Below are 15,699 nucleotides of genomic sequence, written 5' to 3'. Positions count from 1 at the left end.
TGTTGCACTGCTTTACCTTTCAAAAACAAAGTTATAGTGCTTTAAAGTGTTTTACAATAAAAACATATAAATGCAAATAAGACCCAAAAGAGGTCAGGTTTTTACAAGTATAAATATGGCTTCCAGGAACACAGGTCCATATGACAGGCATTGCAGGCAACACTGGGCCTAAATACCAAGACAAGAGTTTACATTTATGCCATATTTTTTTAGAATGGACTCAAAGGAGAGCATATAAACAGAAAAGATAATTGGTCTTAGAATCAAACCCTGAGGAACTCCATGAGGGAGAGACACTGAAGGCTGACAGAAACACTTCTGTCCAACAAGGCACTTTAATGACTGAGGAGACATCAAGACAAGTAGACTGGGGACTATTAGTGGTACTCAAAAGAACATGAGATTTGTGAAAATTATTTGAAATAATATCAGAAAAATATTTTATGTTTTCAGCTTTGACAGTCTTACACTAACTGCCAAAATGTGCTAATACGCTATGAATATTATTATTGATGTTTGTTTGTTTTCTTTTTAATTTTATTTCATTTTGGGGGTTTTTTAGGAGTATTTCCATAAATTCACTTTTCACTCTCACTTCATTTTACTCTGACTTAGAAAACCAGAGTCTGCCGTCTTCACTTTGACATCACTGTTATACCTAAAGTCCTAGAAAGTATATGACATTTTCTGGACCAATACAGATATGTCTAGTGCTTAAAAATTAATATCAAACTCTCCTTTTGATTAAACTGTATCATTTAAATGATTCCAAGAACAACATGTTCAAAACATCAGAGGGTTTAATAGTTTTACAAGTTGTTGTTCAAGAAATGTGATGTAATGTCAGAGTTTACAACAGGATCCAGTAAGCCAGTAAGAATACACGGTTTTTACAACCTAAAGCGTATAAAACATCAACTTGGATATTGTGATACTATCACTGTCTGGCCTTGTTTTTATCTCTGTATTACTCTGATAAAAATATTGCTGAGTCAGAATGAAAGGAATGTATTGAAGTTAGATCTTTATTAGTCCCCATGACGTTTAGAGGTACATTGTTATGTCATGCGCAGGCAACTGAGTGTGTGATAGTGGGTCTTCCATCAACATTTTCGACAACATTTAAATTTCAATTCAATTCAATTCAGTTTATTTATATAGCGCCAATTCACAACAAAAGTTATCTCATGACACTTTCCAATTAGAGCAGGTCTAGACCAAACTCTTTAATTAAATTGTAAAATAGAGAGAGCCCAACATTCCCCCTTGAGCAAGCACTTGGCGACAGTGGCGAGGAAAAACTGCCTTTTAGAAGGCAGAAACCTCGGAGCAGACCCCGGCTCAAGATGGGCGGCCATCTGCCTTGACCGGTTGGGTTGAGAGAGAGAGAGAGAGAGAGAGAGAGAGAGAGAGAGAGCAGGAGAGCGACAGAGAGAGCAAGGGAGAGAGGCAGAGGGGGTGGGGCGTGAGAGAAGGAGCACACAAGCAGAGATGCATAGCAGCAGTAATAATACCAGAAGTATCGAAATGTAGATAATGATAATGACAATGAAGTATACAGAAGGTATTATGGTGATTTTGATAACAATGGTAGTGACAATAATGGTAGTAGCTGTACTGAGTCTTAACAGATTTAAATCAGATTATGACTAAACAGTGGTAATTGCAGTAGGTTTTGAGCAGGACGACAGCAGGACCGCAGCAGGAGGTCCAGTCATGATCGCTAGGAATCTGCGGGACAAGAAAGCACAGGGACTCCAGGGAAGAAGTTGAGTTAGTAATATGCATTAATGGGACATGAATGTGTGCAGAAGGAGAGGGAGAGGAAGAAAGAGCTCAGTGCGTCATGGGAGGGCCCCCGGCAGTCTAAGCCTATAGCAGCATAACTAGGGGCCGGCCTAGGCCAGCCCTAACTATAAGCTTTATCAAAGAGGAAAGTTTTTAGTCTACTCTTAAATATAGAGAGGGTGTCCGCCTCCCGGACCGAAACCGGAAGATGGTTCCATAGCAGAGGAGCTTGATAACTAAAGGCTCTGGTTCCCAGTCTACTTTTGAGGACTCTAGGAACCACAAGTAGCCCTGCATTTTGGGAACGCAAAGTTCTGGTGGGATAATAGGGTACTATTAACTCTTTAAGATAGGATGCAGAATTATTCTGTATAGGTTATTTTCTCTGTTTTTCTAAAGTGATGGAGTTTGCTCACTTGGAGATGACACTGATGACAACTGCGCAAATAAACTATAAGCAGCTGGAGAGCTGGCAAACAGCACCTGTCATCTGCACAAAAAAAATGAAAACATTTTTTGATCTACATGCTGAGTTCCATGTATTAAGCGTAACAGACCTGGTGTTAACACTTCTGTCTAGCGTCAGCTCAACTTTTCAAGACAAGTTTACTGGTCCAGATTACAAAACAAATACTGACATAATTTCTGCTCTTCAAAATCATATAACTGTTGTGCTTTGGGTCCATCTAATGATAAAGCCCAGTCTTCTCAGGACTGTGCGCATCCAACACATTCAGTGGGGAAAGTGTCTGTGGTTCATGCTCCTAAGCCCATGGAAGCTGATGTGTAAGATGGGATGCTAAATATGTATGTGTTATACTTACTTAATAATAGTAAGTAGGTCTGTAATGATAATAATAATTCTAACAAACTTGTGCACCTTTCAGTGAAAAACCCCTGTATAGTCTTGTTCTTTCTTGAGATAGGATGGATAATTCATGAATGATATTACCAATTACAACAAAGGTCAAAATCAGTGTGTACCTCTTACTTGGACAGTGGGTAAAAGCAACTTCCTTATGTGATTGTTCTTCAATTGTTGCTTGACTCAGAAATCGTTCTAGCGTGCCATCATGAAGACTGTCTGCTCTTCATTTTGCTCTAAGGCATAAGGAGCAAGGAAGCTAATAAATCATTATAAAATAGTCTAATCACAAGCTAGATAAACTGAATAATTAGTTCACAAATCTGATAACAAAATGCAATTTACAATTAATACTTTTTCATTTAAGATATTTTTTTAAAAAAAAGTCAGAAAAGCTACTACTATTTCAGCCAAGAAGGTCCTGTTTTCAGTTTGTTGTTTGTTGGTTTGCTTGTTTGTCTGCTTATCAGCAGGATTATGGAAACATAATTGTTAACAAACTTGGTTTAAAAGGTGCAGCAAGGGTCAAGGAAGAGCCCATTAAATTTTGCACCAAATTTGAACCACAGACCAGATATCCAAATAATTTTTAACTTTATATTTTTCACCACAGTCTTCAAGTTGTGACTTTGCATCTGATTAATAATTAATAATCCTTTGTCTGACTTATGAAGCATCACGTATCTAAAGACCTTTATTTTATTTATGTAAAAAAAAAAAAGCATGTACATGCATATTTATTGTTGTTATAAGTAAAGGTAGTAGTTGTAGCAGTATTGTTGTTGTCATTTTCTATTCTATTAAGTTTGTTCTTTTGTATTCACCAGAAGAACAAAGGATTTGCAAATATGTTCATACCGAATCGGAAACCAACATGCCTCCTAGTCTCATATACAGGTCTACTGTACATTTGGGTTACTAACTTTTTTTGTATATGATTACAGCTCTCAGGTCTGATTTTTCCGACAAACCTGAAGGTAGCATAATGCATCTCTGGTCACCATAGCAACAAGACGCTAAGTGGGAGGCTTTTCTTGCTAAAAGCACTTTTTATACAGTGGGCCTTCATTTGAGAGCGTCTACTTCTAAGCTTCGCCCGCTGACACTAGTGGAAACAGGCGGTTGACGCTAAAAGGTTAGCTACGCAGAGAAAATGCCTTTGTTAGTGACAGACCACGCATGGACACAGACACACTCGACGGTTTACATAAGTGTGCCTTTAAAAGGAGCCAAAGTCGGAAAAGTCGACATCATGTCTACAGACGAATACCTCAAGGTAAAGTTAGCCTACGACATTTGTGTTCGCTGCTTACTGTAGCCTTTGTTAGTGACATACTCCATTACAGGCTAGAGATGGATGACTAAAGAACATAAACCGGATATAAGACAACACAAGGCTAACTATACGTTTAGCTACAGCTCACAAAGCGTTCAGTACCGTTTCAGTTCGTAGACACTAAATGTTGTTGTATTTTTATATTGTGTAGATCCTATAACTTATGTCTAAACTAAATGAAGTGCAGCATTTTGAAAGCAGTGATCAGTATTTCTCATATAGTGGGCTAAAAAATGTTTTCCCTTCTCTTTTCTGTACAGGTTCATTACCCACCGTATCTGTTTGAAGCCTTCCTGTTTCAACCTGTTGATGACGCCGGAAGCACAGCAAAGATTGGGGACGGAGTTGTAACATTCAGTTTGCCAAAGAGAACCCACACGTTGTGGGAGCATCTGATGATAACTACAAGTAAGAGCATCCTAACCTTGTAGTCACTTCACTAAACTGTTCAAAATGCACCCACCCCACACACATTACATTACATTACACATCATGTAATGAGAAATGAATGACTGATGAGATCTGGGGTTTAACCCTAAAACACCAATCCGCTACAGACTCTATAATATCAGTTAGTGCTATACAAATAGATAATTCTAAATCTAAATTTCAGAATCACATTTATTCACCAGGGGTACACATAGAGAGAATTTGATTCATGTTTTTAAGTGGATGTTCAGTGTAAAACAAGGGCAGCAAAGCTGTAGGTGAGAATGGGTGCATACACATGTAATGTATATATAAACAAATACAAGGGGTACAAAGAAATACATACATACATAACCTAACCTAACGTGTAGGAGGAAGCAGCAGTGCCCAGAGGGAACCCACACAGACATGGGGAGAACATGCAAACTCTACACGGTACCATCATGTTACCCCACCATTACATCTGTTTCATAACTTCAGTCACTACTCACAGATTCAGATTATTGCATTTAGTGTTGAGTCTATTACTATAACCATTCAGACAGTGTTGTGGGCAGGATAAAGCGTCAGACCACAAAATGGAGGCTATTGACAGCAGAAGATATTTTTTAGGTAAATGGACAAAAAAAACACTACCAATAAACTGAAAAATGCTGAATATCAGGCTGATAATCAACCAAAGCTGATAATCAGTTTATCCATGTTCAAATGGCCGATGACACACACAAATAAGTTTTTAGTAAAGTAAAATAAACAAATAACTAAAGAACCACTAGAGGATTGTCCCATAATGTATTTGCGTTGTGCATAATCTATGATGATTCTAAATCAGTTTCTGTCAGGGAAGCCTGGAACTCCCAGTGATTCCATTCTTTTGATGGGATGAGATGAGCTGCCAGACATTCCATTCCACTCACCTGCCTTGGTTGGCTGTACTTAATGTGGTGTTTGGCTTTCTTGGTATTGACACCATGTCTAGCATCTCTGTCTGGCAAACCTTTTTGGTATAAAAGAGCATGGAAACAAACTAAACATATAGCTATCACAGTAAAAAACACATTTTAATATAGACAGCAGGCCAAATATATATATTAAATTTTAAAATAATTCACAATTCACATAAATACAGGGGATGTGCTGCACACGGGATGCAGGCCTTAGATTGGATATTAACAGACTTTCAGCTCAGAGGCAAACAGCAGTTAATCACTTTTAAGGTCTGTTTGACTGTTTAAGTATGTTTAAGTGTTTTCTATTTCCATACAATAATTCTATCATTATAAATCACTGTGTTTCAGATGATAAAGAAACAAAGAAAGAGGCCAGAGAAAGGGCTTTGTCGAAATACCAGGAAAAGCTTTCTTCAGAGCCCAGATCCAAGGCAAAGAAACAGCAGGCAGAGAGAAAATATGCACTGGAGACGATGATGAAGGTAACACACTCGGTGATACCACAGTTTACCCGTAAATCACACAACCAGTTGTTCACATCTACCGTAGGAAATCGGCTGTGAAACCTAGAAGGACGTAAGTAAAGTATGTTTTACTTGATGTCAGCTTGAAAAGGAGGAAAGAGACAGTATTCAAAGAATGAAGGACACCGAGCAAGAGAAAACCACAGCGGAGCTAGCAGCATGGCAACTGAAACAAAACGAAGAAGCATTGGAAGAAGCCCAACGACAACTGCAAAGTCAAAGAGACAATCAAAACAAGCTGAAAGCCACGACGGAGAAGCAGGAAAATGAATCTGTGGGAAAGGTCAAATCGAGTGAGTCATTTCCTCTGTGATCAGTTTGGTTCCTACAGTTGGTTTTGGTATGTTAATGAGCACATTCCTATGTTTAGGTCAAAATGGCAACAATGAAGCAAAGGGCAAGAAAAAACAAGTGGACCTACCTGCTCCAAGACTTGCTGGAAACATTCCAGTCACATTTACCCCACGAGTGTTCCCAACAGCTCTCAGAGAATCCAGAGTGCCAGAGGAAGAAGAGGTGAGAGTTTTTCTGTATGGTTTTCCCTTGTGGTTATACAGCATGAAGAATAATGTGGAAAGACCCCTGAGAACAAATTTTCAACAAACTATTACATAAGGGTGCACCAATTGATCAGCTGCCAAACATTATGGGCCAATGTTATTTCTAAATGATTTGTTTGGTGGTTTCTATAACGACAGTTTAGAACAGCCAAATCAGATAAACACAGCAGACAGTGTCTCTTAGCCCAGCCAAACTGCCATAGCACATTACAGGATTCAGACGATGTCCTGCCATCCAAGAGTCCTTAGCCAACCCAGGCTACAGAAAATGTCTTTGGGACAAACAGACTATTACTCCTTTTAAAATCAGTTTTCTTCCTTCTTCTGTACACTCCCCATGGAGAAAATGAATTTTTGTTCTGTGCATTTCTGATGAATTTCAAACACGCTGCAATGGAGGTTGCAGTGTGGATTGAATGGATGGATGCTTCAGTGATGCTTTCAATACTGATATGTCAAGTCTGTTGTGAATTGGCAGAGAGAGAAAATGCATGCATAATAAAGTTTCTAGCATCAGTGACAGGGCGTTTAACACTTGGTGTTAATGAGTTCATCTGATTAGAACACAGGACAGATGCAACTTGCCCTTGGCATGTGTTTTTCAGTCACCCTTGATGAGTCTTTACACACACAGAACTTGAGGTCTAACAAAGACATTTCTTAAACCAACCAGTGGCTCAGAAAGCAAGCTGAAGCCAGGCGTGCAGTAAATTCAGACGCTGAAGAGCTGAAGAACTTGAAAGAGAGCGAGCGGAATACTGACTGGTTGAAAGACAAAGGAGAGTAAGTTGAAATCTCCTCGCAAAACTGATCAACACCTACTAACACAACACAGTACTTATTCATAAACCATGGAACGCTAACGTGACTCTTTCCTTCAGCAAATGTTTTGCGACTGGGGACTACCTGGGTGCGGTGAATGCATACAATCTGGCTATCAGGCTCAACAGAAAGATTCCAGCCTTGTATTCAAACAGAGCTGCATGTCATCTGAAGTTAAGAAACCTTCACAAGGCCATTGAGGATTCCTCTCAGGTCTGTACTGTCTCTGTGTTTTACATCTGCACACCACTTCATGTTATAGGCTGAATTAAAACTCTACATGATGATGTCTTCAAACTTTCAAACAGCAGCAAGAGTTTATAATACCTGGAGATGGAGAGAGACAGTAGAAGTTGTGTAAGCTCATTGCTGTGTGGGAGCAATTGAAATGCAGATGGACCACTCTGTGTGTGTTCAATGTCATGGACAACAATGAAGCTCTATGGCACACAGGAAGTAGATGTATCAACAGTACTCGACAGTAGTAGCAGTAGACTTTTGGTTTTTGGTTCACACTTCCTGGGACAACCAGATTAAACAGAGCCATTGTTAATATTGCTAGTTCTACCCGTGCTTGTCCTCTGGTCCACATTTCTGCATGATTAGATGTGTTTGAGCTACACACTTTGAGTTTACTTCTTTTTCCTCAAATACGCATTTCCTCTCGTTTCCATTATGAATCAGAGGGAACATTATTGTATTCAGTGCTGTAATTCTGAAAAGATCTGTGCACTTAGATGACTGCAATCAAGTACTGTAATGATTAACAGTGAGTCTTTCTCAAACTGGTTCTGAGATCAGGTGGTAGTGAATCATTATACAGTGAACAAGTGAGTTACAGATCAATCACTGGGGCCTTGACGAATCAATATCTCAGCTGATTTTACACATCAAAGACAGATTAAAAATGTGGGGGCGTGGGGTTATGAAGGATAGAGTTTACCAGAGTTCTGTAGCCCATTACTTATCAGCCACTCCCTGGTACTGTAGATGGAAGGTTTTGACAAGCAAGAAGAAAGTGTGGAATAAAACAGACCTTATCTTTGGTACTGCTGCATGATTTTTTTGTTCACTGTGAGTCTGACAGGAGTGTAACCATAAACTGGTGTTTTAAGAGAGAGTGTTTAAGCAGCCCTATTGTCTTAATGCTGGTTGAGCTGATTTGTTTGGCAGTTTAACCTATCACAATGCATCATAACTGTTTCAGATTGTAGTCAATCTGCAATTTGTAAAATGTGAATAAAGAGTCATGCAATAAACAAACAACACACTGATTGCACTAACATTTACTCGCAATACCACTGTATGTTTTATTTAACTTCTACAGTTCGATTTGTTTCTACTCTGTTCCGCCTTTGGCACGAGTTCTGTATGGTTACACTTTGTGAATTTGGCTGATAGTAAAGCCACATAAAGCTCTTCTCAAGCTTTCATAAAAAGTCAGAATAAGTATCATGTTTCTGTACAGGCAATCGATCTTTTGACTCCACCGGTTGCTGCCAATGAGGCTGCCAGGATCAGAGCTCATGTCCGCCGAGGATCTGCTTTCTGCCAGTTACAGCTGTATGCAGAAGGTCTGTACAGCAACAGTCTTTCTTATTTGGTACATTGTTAATATACACTTCTGAATTTTATATTTTGTTGTTTTTTATATATATATAAGGATACCTTCATTGAACACTAAACATCAATACTTTTTGCCTTGTGTTTAAAGGTGTAACTGTACAGTCAGCTGATCTGCCTGTAACATGTTTTAACAGGCCTACAAGACTACCAAGCTGCTCTAAAGATTGATCCTTACAATGAAGCGCTGCAAGCAGACACACAAAGAATCCGAGACATTATCCAAGGCACTGCAGCTGAACCTGAGACATGATCAGACACTGAAACTCTACTGTACAAATTAGGCCTGGGTGAATATTGTTTGAATTATTTGGATTGCATAGTAGTTTAATAAATAATAATAGAAAACCTAAGTCAAATAGCAAGTTTAATCCCCACTCTCTTACTGGAAACCTGAAAAGGTAAGTCAGCTACATGCCAGAAAACTTTTGAGAGCGTTGTAGGATGTCTCTGCAGAATATGATGTTGAGTGTATGAGAGATAGTATACACAGAGCACCCCCATGTGGTCAAATGTTGCACCTTGAAGTGAAACGCAAATAGCAGATGTTGATTTGATGTAAGGGAATGGATTTAATTATTTTCAAAAGTGAATGTTTAAATCACACCATTTTTGGTATCAGTATGTGCGATTACACTGATTCACTATAAAAAAGCAGTCATTTACAACTATTACCATCTCTACAAACTTAAATACGATTGGCCTTTCCATAGAAGGTGGGCATTTTCAAACAATTTGAAAATGGACATTAACGCTGTTGTTTCATAACATTCTGTTAATAGTGTCTGTTAATGTTTTGTCTTTATTTATTCTGAAATTCTGGCTGTATCTTTGAAATTGAACCTATGAATAGGATTTTGAATACAGGACCGTACTCGTAATAGAATATTTTTACAACAATGCGTCAGACTTTTACTTCAGGATATAAATGCTTCTTCCACATAGGGAGACAGGAATGTTAACAGATCTAGATACAAATGAGCTTGTGCTTTCTACCCTCCTTGTTCAGAGGCATCACACTGAATACTCACTATCCTAACTCTACAGTATTTTATGATGCTGATTTGAAGGGATTTGGAAATTGCTGCTTTTCTTTGTAAAAGCAGACTTTCTGTGAAGGCCTTTTTTGCTGTGAATCTGAAGTGCAAATTGAGGTCAACTGATCAGACCACACACTGGGTCAGGACCCAGTGCTGCTGGGTCATGGGAAGGCTGGTGATTCTGGAAAAAACTGGTGAGTTGCTTTTCTGTTTTTTAGATGTCATTTCTAACATGCTGCCTTCTGCTGCGTTCTTGAATTCCTTTGACATGACATAATATAGACTCATAGCTCAATGCAGGTCGGTAGTCTACAAAACAAAGTACATCAGTTTCAAAATATGGGTCAACAGAAAAGATTTTTGTCAGTCCACTGATCTAAGCAGATCAGAGCTCCAATCCTGGCAAACATGTGAGTGTGACTGTGAAGTAGCACTTGAGGACGTCGACCACACACCCTGCCCTCTGTCAGCAGATACAATTGAAATCTGTAAACACCCCGCAAAGCCGCTTTTCTTGTTTTTTCTTCCACCAATTTTCTGTTTTTACTAATCTCCTAATCAGATGTGCCAAAAGCTTCCCAAAGTATTACAAAAGGTTGAAATTTAGCCTCAAAAGAATGGTATCATTAAGAGGCTTTCATTAGTAGTGGAGCTGCAGTTTGAGTGAATGATTCTCTGTGAATTACTTGTCGAAGCATTTGAAAAGATAAACAATTCTGGCGTGCAAAAACTAGCGAGAGAGCTGAAGTGTTATTACAAAAGATTAATGCAAGTGCTTGGAATGGAACAAGTACACAGAGACACATACACACTGCCCTGCTGGGAATTAGCTGTGGTATGAAAGATGTTATAATCACATTTAATTTTGATAGGTATCAGGAGACAGTAAACAAAACTCAATGCCAATATTATATTGACAAATTTGTCTTTCTGCATGTTTTATTCCAGCCCTTTGCAACAGCATTCTGTAGGTGTTTGAGGATTTGATTGCATTTTTATTTATTATATTTTATTATATTTATCCAAAAGAAGACTGAAAATTTAAAAAAAAATCCTACTAAGCATTGTTAATATTTAATTACTAACTATTCTGTCAATATTTAGTGCAACGGTGTTCCTTACCTCTCACAGATAATGGTTCAATTAGGATAATTCAGTCGTTTTTCATTTAAAAAATACATGTTCAATGTTTTTTTTAGCGTTTCACCACTTTCAGTTTCACTTTTCTGACACCCTTTTAACCTCCAGTTTGACTGCTGGGTAACATTACAGGGTTAATTCAAGATGCAAGGCTTCATTTATTTTAGGAACGGGGAGATGATCACTTAATATCAGCATCTTCCAGGTCGCAATTTTTTATGTTTTTTTGGCCATTTGACCACAGTCAGAGGTGTATTTTTCCATGATAGGACTAAAGCTGCTCTCGTGATTTTTTATTAACAACTAATAATTAATATAATAAATTAAAATCCCTGTGTCCAATCTGAAATGTGTCGCAGAGGGATTTGGAATAGTCAGGTCAAAGATATGGGAGAGCCTCTTGATGACCTCTGACCATAATAACTGAATGTATGCACATAGCCAGAAACCATTTTCTATTTGATTGCTTATAGAGCACGGTTTGAGTACCATAACGTGTAGTTTATATTCTGCTGTGTGCTCTCCCGAAGACTTTGTATCGAAGCCACTGGATTAGCATTGCATAATTTGTTAAATGTTTTAAGGTAATGTGTTTTATGTGATTTACGTGATTAGATCATTAAAATCAAAATAAAGGGCATCTGACAGTGTACTACTTACAATCTTTTGGTGGGCTGTGTTCAACTGTCGATCCTGTTGGTGGTATCAGGTGGTAGAGGTTTTGGTTTTGGCCGGCTGCATAGATTTTCCATTGGTGTTGAATCTATGTTGCGGTTGCCTTGAATGTTATTACCATGGATTGTTAGCTGCAATTGTTATCTGACAGATCTACAGGTCTATGTGTTCTGTGCCTCTGTCAATATGTGTGTGGGTGTGTGTGTGTGTGTGTGTGTGTGCCTGTGCAGAAGTGTGGATGGGGGGTGGGGGGCACTTGGGGGGTTATGCTCAGGCTGATTCCCTCCTATTGTTGTGTGACTTCTGTTTGATTGACAGGTGGTCAGCCCTCCTGGGCGGGTGCTGTAGCTCACTGACCAGTAGCATATGGAGGCCTTTATCCCTGCACGCTGAGCAGGACACACACTGTTGCTTCTGGACACCACTCTTTAACCCATTTAACACACTTGAACAAAAGAAGTGGACCCCCATGTATATATGTTCCTGCACCATGGAACAGCTTGGAATTTAACCATCTCCTGGGGTCCAGAGTTAAGGCCAGTTGGTCTCTACATGACACTGACATTTAGAAAGAAAGAAATGAAATATGATTTTATTTGAACAAATTGTTCCGCATTACAATTTCTATAATTACTAATTCATTTATCCATACCAGCTTCACTTCTTTAAAATTCTCCATCAGCACAAAATAAGTCAATATAGACTAAACTGTCGATCACTTTTCATTGCTATGACATGAAATGTAACCACATTTACTCCACTCTCTGCCTCTTTGCCCTGTTCAGGCTTCCATTGGTCAACAGAAACTGACCAATGATACTCTTTTACTTTACATATGGTGTAAAGTAAAAGAGTTCCTGTTTTTGAAGTTTTTGATAGATACATCCATGTACATCTCTCAAATTAGACGATAAGAACGTGAGATGGCTCGTTACTTCCATCACCAGCTCCTGTAAAAATTATGTGGTGACAGAATTGTGCATCAAAGCATGAAAAGAGCACTTTCACTGAACTTGTTTATGTTTTTAGTGAAAAGCGAATTGAACATCTAAAATAATAAACATGAAAGTGATGCATCATAGAAGCTCAAACCAGTGGTGGGTGATATTGGAAAGCCTAATGTCAGTCAGAAACACTGCCTCTCAATTATGTAACAGTAACACCAATTTTTACAGTACCAAAATATGAACTAGTAGCTGACTAGGGGTCAGCTTGTTTAGGTCCCTGCTTTGCTCCGTTCATACTTGGCAGAGGTCGCTGAGAAAGTCAATGGCTCCACAGTGGCAAGGTGCCGGGGGCTGACTGAAATTTGTCCTGAGATGCTGAACTCTGGACATCATTAGGCCGTCTTGACTGACAAGCCTCTTCAGCGTCGAGTGCAGGTTTGGGACACTTGTGGAGTGGGAGACCAGGGTTATGGTGGACATTTTTAAGGGGGACCAGAGAGTGTGATCCAACTATTGGGGTATCACTCACACTGCTAAGCCTCCCTGGGAAAATTTATTCCAGGGTGTTGAGAAGGAGGCAATGCAGGCAGAGAGCAGGGGGGCTATAAGCAGGCCCACACCTGCCCTTTGCCTCTCACCTGGAGCAACTCTAGAAAAAAAGGGTGAATACAACCCCTCTCAAGGAAGTTGGTTCCAGACCCCTTGCAGTGCGTAGATGTTGACCCCAACTTTATCTAGTCAATATCTCTCAACCTCGTTCACAAGCTCATGCTTCCTCTACACCAGAGATGACATTCCATGTCCCCATAGCCAGCTTCAGCATCCAGGGATTGGACCACCAGGGCCCCCACCTTTGTCTGCTTTTTGAGCCACAGCGCACCGGACCCCTTTGACTCCTGCTGTGGGTGGTGGTGGGGCCCACTGGAAGACAGACCCATGTCCCTGCCATGTCCCACCAGGCACTCGCTGATGGGCCCCTTACCCAGGCCAATCTCCAGGGGCCCTAATAACCCTCCAGGCAGGGTACACTGTCCTTGCTTTTGTTGTATGACAGAGGTCTTCTTGAGCCACACTTTGTCTGGCCCTTCAGTTATGACCAATTTGCCTTGTGAGAACCTACCAGGGGCAAATTAGGGTGCTCAAACCCCTCCACAACAAATAGGTGGTGGTTCATGGAGGGGAGACTCACAAAGTGGTATTTCTATAATTAGAACTATCCTATAGAGATATGTCTTGTGAATATAAATAGTCTTGTATTGCATTATTGGAATTATTTATTTAATTCTGTAAGGTTTGTAAATTTGGCAACTGGAATTATTTTGCTGAAAAAAGTTTACAGAAGTTGGTTGCATTCGTGCATTTTGGATGTAAGATTAACTGTTTTGCTTCTGCATGTAAAAAAAACTGAGTTTAGAAAAAAAATTGAAAAAAGATATGGAAAAAGAAAATGGAAAAAAACTAATATAAATACAATACACAATATAGTGAAATTAATCTGGTCACTGGTCGACTCTTGATTGAGTATTGTCTCACTCTCTCTCATTTTCTCTGTGGTCCAGGAAGTGGTTAGCCTAGCAACATAATATTTTGTTGATCTGCTTTAAATTAGGTCTGTCTAGTCGTGTCCAGGGGCATTTTGGTCTGTGTCTGTAAATGCCTCTTGGAAATCAAAAATGAATGAGTTCCAGACTTATTCATATTTGTAAATTGGTCTGGGAATGCCAGGCTGTACTTTTCATCAACCTCTGAGGAAAAATGTCTTACTCTTTGAATTGTAATTAAAACTCCTCTGTGTTCACCACCAACTTTATCTGTTGTTTGGTGCTGTGGATGTACAGTGTACAGTCGGATTATCAGAGCTTTTTCACTGGAAACAGTGAAACTGAAAACAATGAGCTAAAGATGCTAAAATTTCCACAAAAGCTAACTTCCTGTGATCCTGGCTGCTTCAGATTCTTCTTCATTGACGGACTTCCTGCTGCGGTAAGCGTCCTACGTCATTTCCTGTTGTTGTGTGTTAGTGGTGGTACGAGCAGCTCCGTCTGCGCTTTAATTTAAGATCGCTTAAGTTGTTCTAATATTCGCTGTAGCGAGTAATTTCACACTGTTACCCTGATCGCCTGTTCTAGTCATAGACTTCATCACTCACTTTATTAATTTGACGCTAATCTTATAACCGATTAGCATTTGCCAAATTCCGCTAAACTAGCTTAGCCTGTTCATTAGCGATGGCTTCTCTGTCTCCCTCTCTCTCTCCTGCTCTCTCCTGCTTGGTGTGTCAAATGTTTAGTTATTCCTCTGCCTCCTTTAGTGAAAGTGGTAAATGTAATAAGTGTAGTTTACTTGTAGCGCTGGAGGCGAGGCTTAGTGAATTAGAAGCACGGCTCCGCACCATGGAAACAAAGTCTCTAGCTACTGTTGTTAGTCAGCCCCCATTAGCCGGTGCGGACCGATCTAGTGTAGCTCGTAGCCTGCCCCCGGTAGCTCCCGAGCAGCCGGGAAACCAGGGAGGCTGGGTGACTGTACGGAGGAAGCATAGTCCTAAGCACAAGCCCACGGTTCACCCCCAACCTCTTCACGTTTCCAACAAGTTCTCCCCACTCAGCGACACACCCGCTGAGAAACCAACTCTGGTGATTGGCAGCTCTGTAGTCAGAAACGTGAAGTTAGCGACACCAGCGACCATAGTCAAATGCATTCCTGGGGCCAGAGCGGGCGACATTGAATCTTATCTAAAACTGCTGACTAAGGATAAGCGTAAATACAGTAAAATAGTAATACATGTCGGCGGTAATGACACTCGACTGCGCCAGTCGGAGGTCACTAAAATTAATGTAGAATCAGTTTGTACATTCGCAAAAACTATGTCGGACTCCGTAGTTTTCTCTGGACCCCTACCCAATCTGACCAGTGATGATATGTTTAGCCGCATGTCATCATTCAATCGCTGGCTGTCGAGGTGGTGTCCAGCAAACAATGTGGGCTTTGTAGATAATTGGC

At 39.9% G+C, this 15,699-nt stretch overlaps 1 protein-coding gene across 3 annotated transcripts; it reads left to right on the top strand.

Moving 5' to 3' along the window:
* Positions 1-3,644: 3,644 nt before the first annotated feature.
* dnaaf4 (dynein axonemal assembly factor 4) lies at positions 3,645-10,931 on the top strand. Of its 3 annotated transcripts, none has more exons than XM_046395153.1 (9): positions 3,645-3,929; positions 4,250-4,397; positions 5,717-5,850; positions 5,975-6,185; positions 6,284-6,408; positions 7,126-7,235; positions 7,334-7,487; positions 8,743-8,848; positions 9,035-10,931. In XM_046395153.1, the coding sequence occupies exons 1-9, from the start codon at positions 3,807-3,809 to the stop codon at positions 9,148-9,150; spliced, it is 1,227 nt and encodes a 408-aa protein (XP_046251109.1). In that variant the 5' UTR covers positions 3,645-3,806; the 3' UTR covers positions 9,151-10,931. The 3 variants fall into 3 exon arrangements, with proteins under 3 accessions (XP_046251109.1, XP_046251110.1, XP_046251108.1); XM_046395154.1 differs by having other exon boundaries at positions 6,263-6,408; positions 8,989-10,931; XM_046395152.1 differs by having other exon boundaries at positions 3,646-3,929; positions 6,263-6,408.
* The last annotated feature ends 4,768 nt before the right edge of the window (positions 10,932-15,699 follow it).

Source organism: Scatophagus argus, chromosome 7, assembly GCF_020382885.2.
Source record: "Scatophagus argus isolate fScaArg1 chromosome 7, fScaArg1.pri, whole genome shotgun sequence".
Taxonomy (NCBI): Eukaryota; Metazoa; Chordata; class Actinopteri; family Scatophagidae; genus Scatophagus; species Scatophagus argus.
This window is presented reverse-complemented; position numbering and strand designations above follow the sequence as displayed.

Excerpts from the sequence above, each read along its gene's own strand:
- dnaaf4 (XM_046395152.1), top strand. The coding sequence starts at position 3,807 with ATGCCTTTGTTAGTGACAGACCACGCATGGACACAGACACACTCGACG. Across the intron at positions 3,930-4,249 it reads CTACAGACGAATACCTCAAG|GTTCATTACCCACCGTATCT; the intron begins GTAAAGTTAGCC and ends TTTTCTGTACAG. Across the intron at positions 6,186-6,262 it reads TGTGGGAAAGGTCAAATCGA|GTCAAAATGGCAACAATGAA; the intron begins GTGAGTCATTTC and ends TCCTATGTTTAG.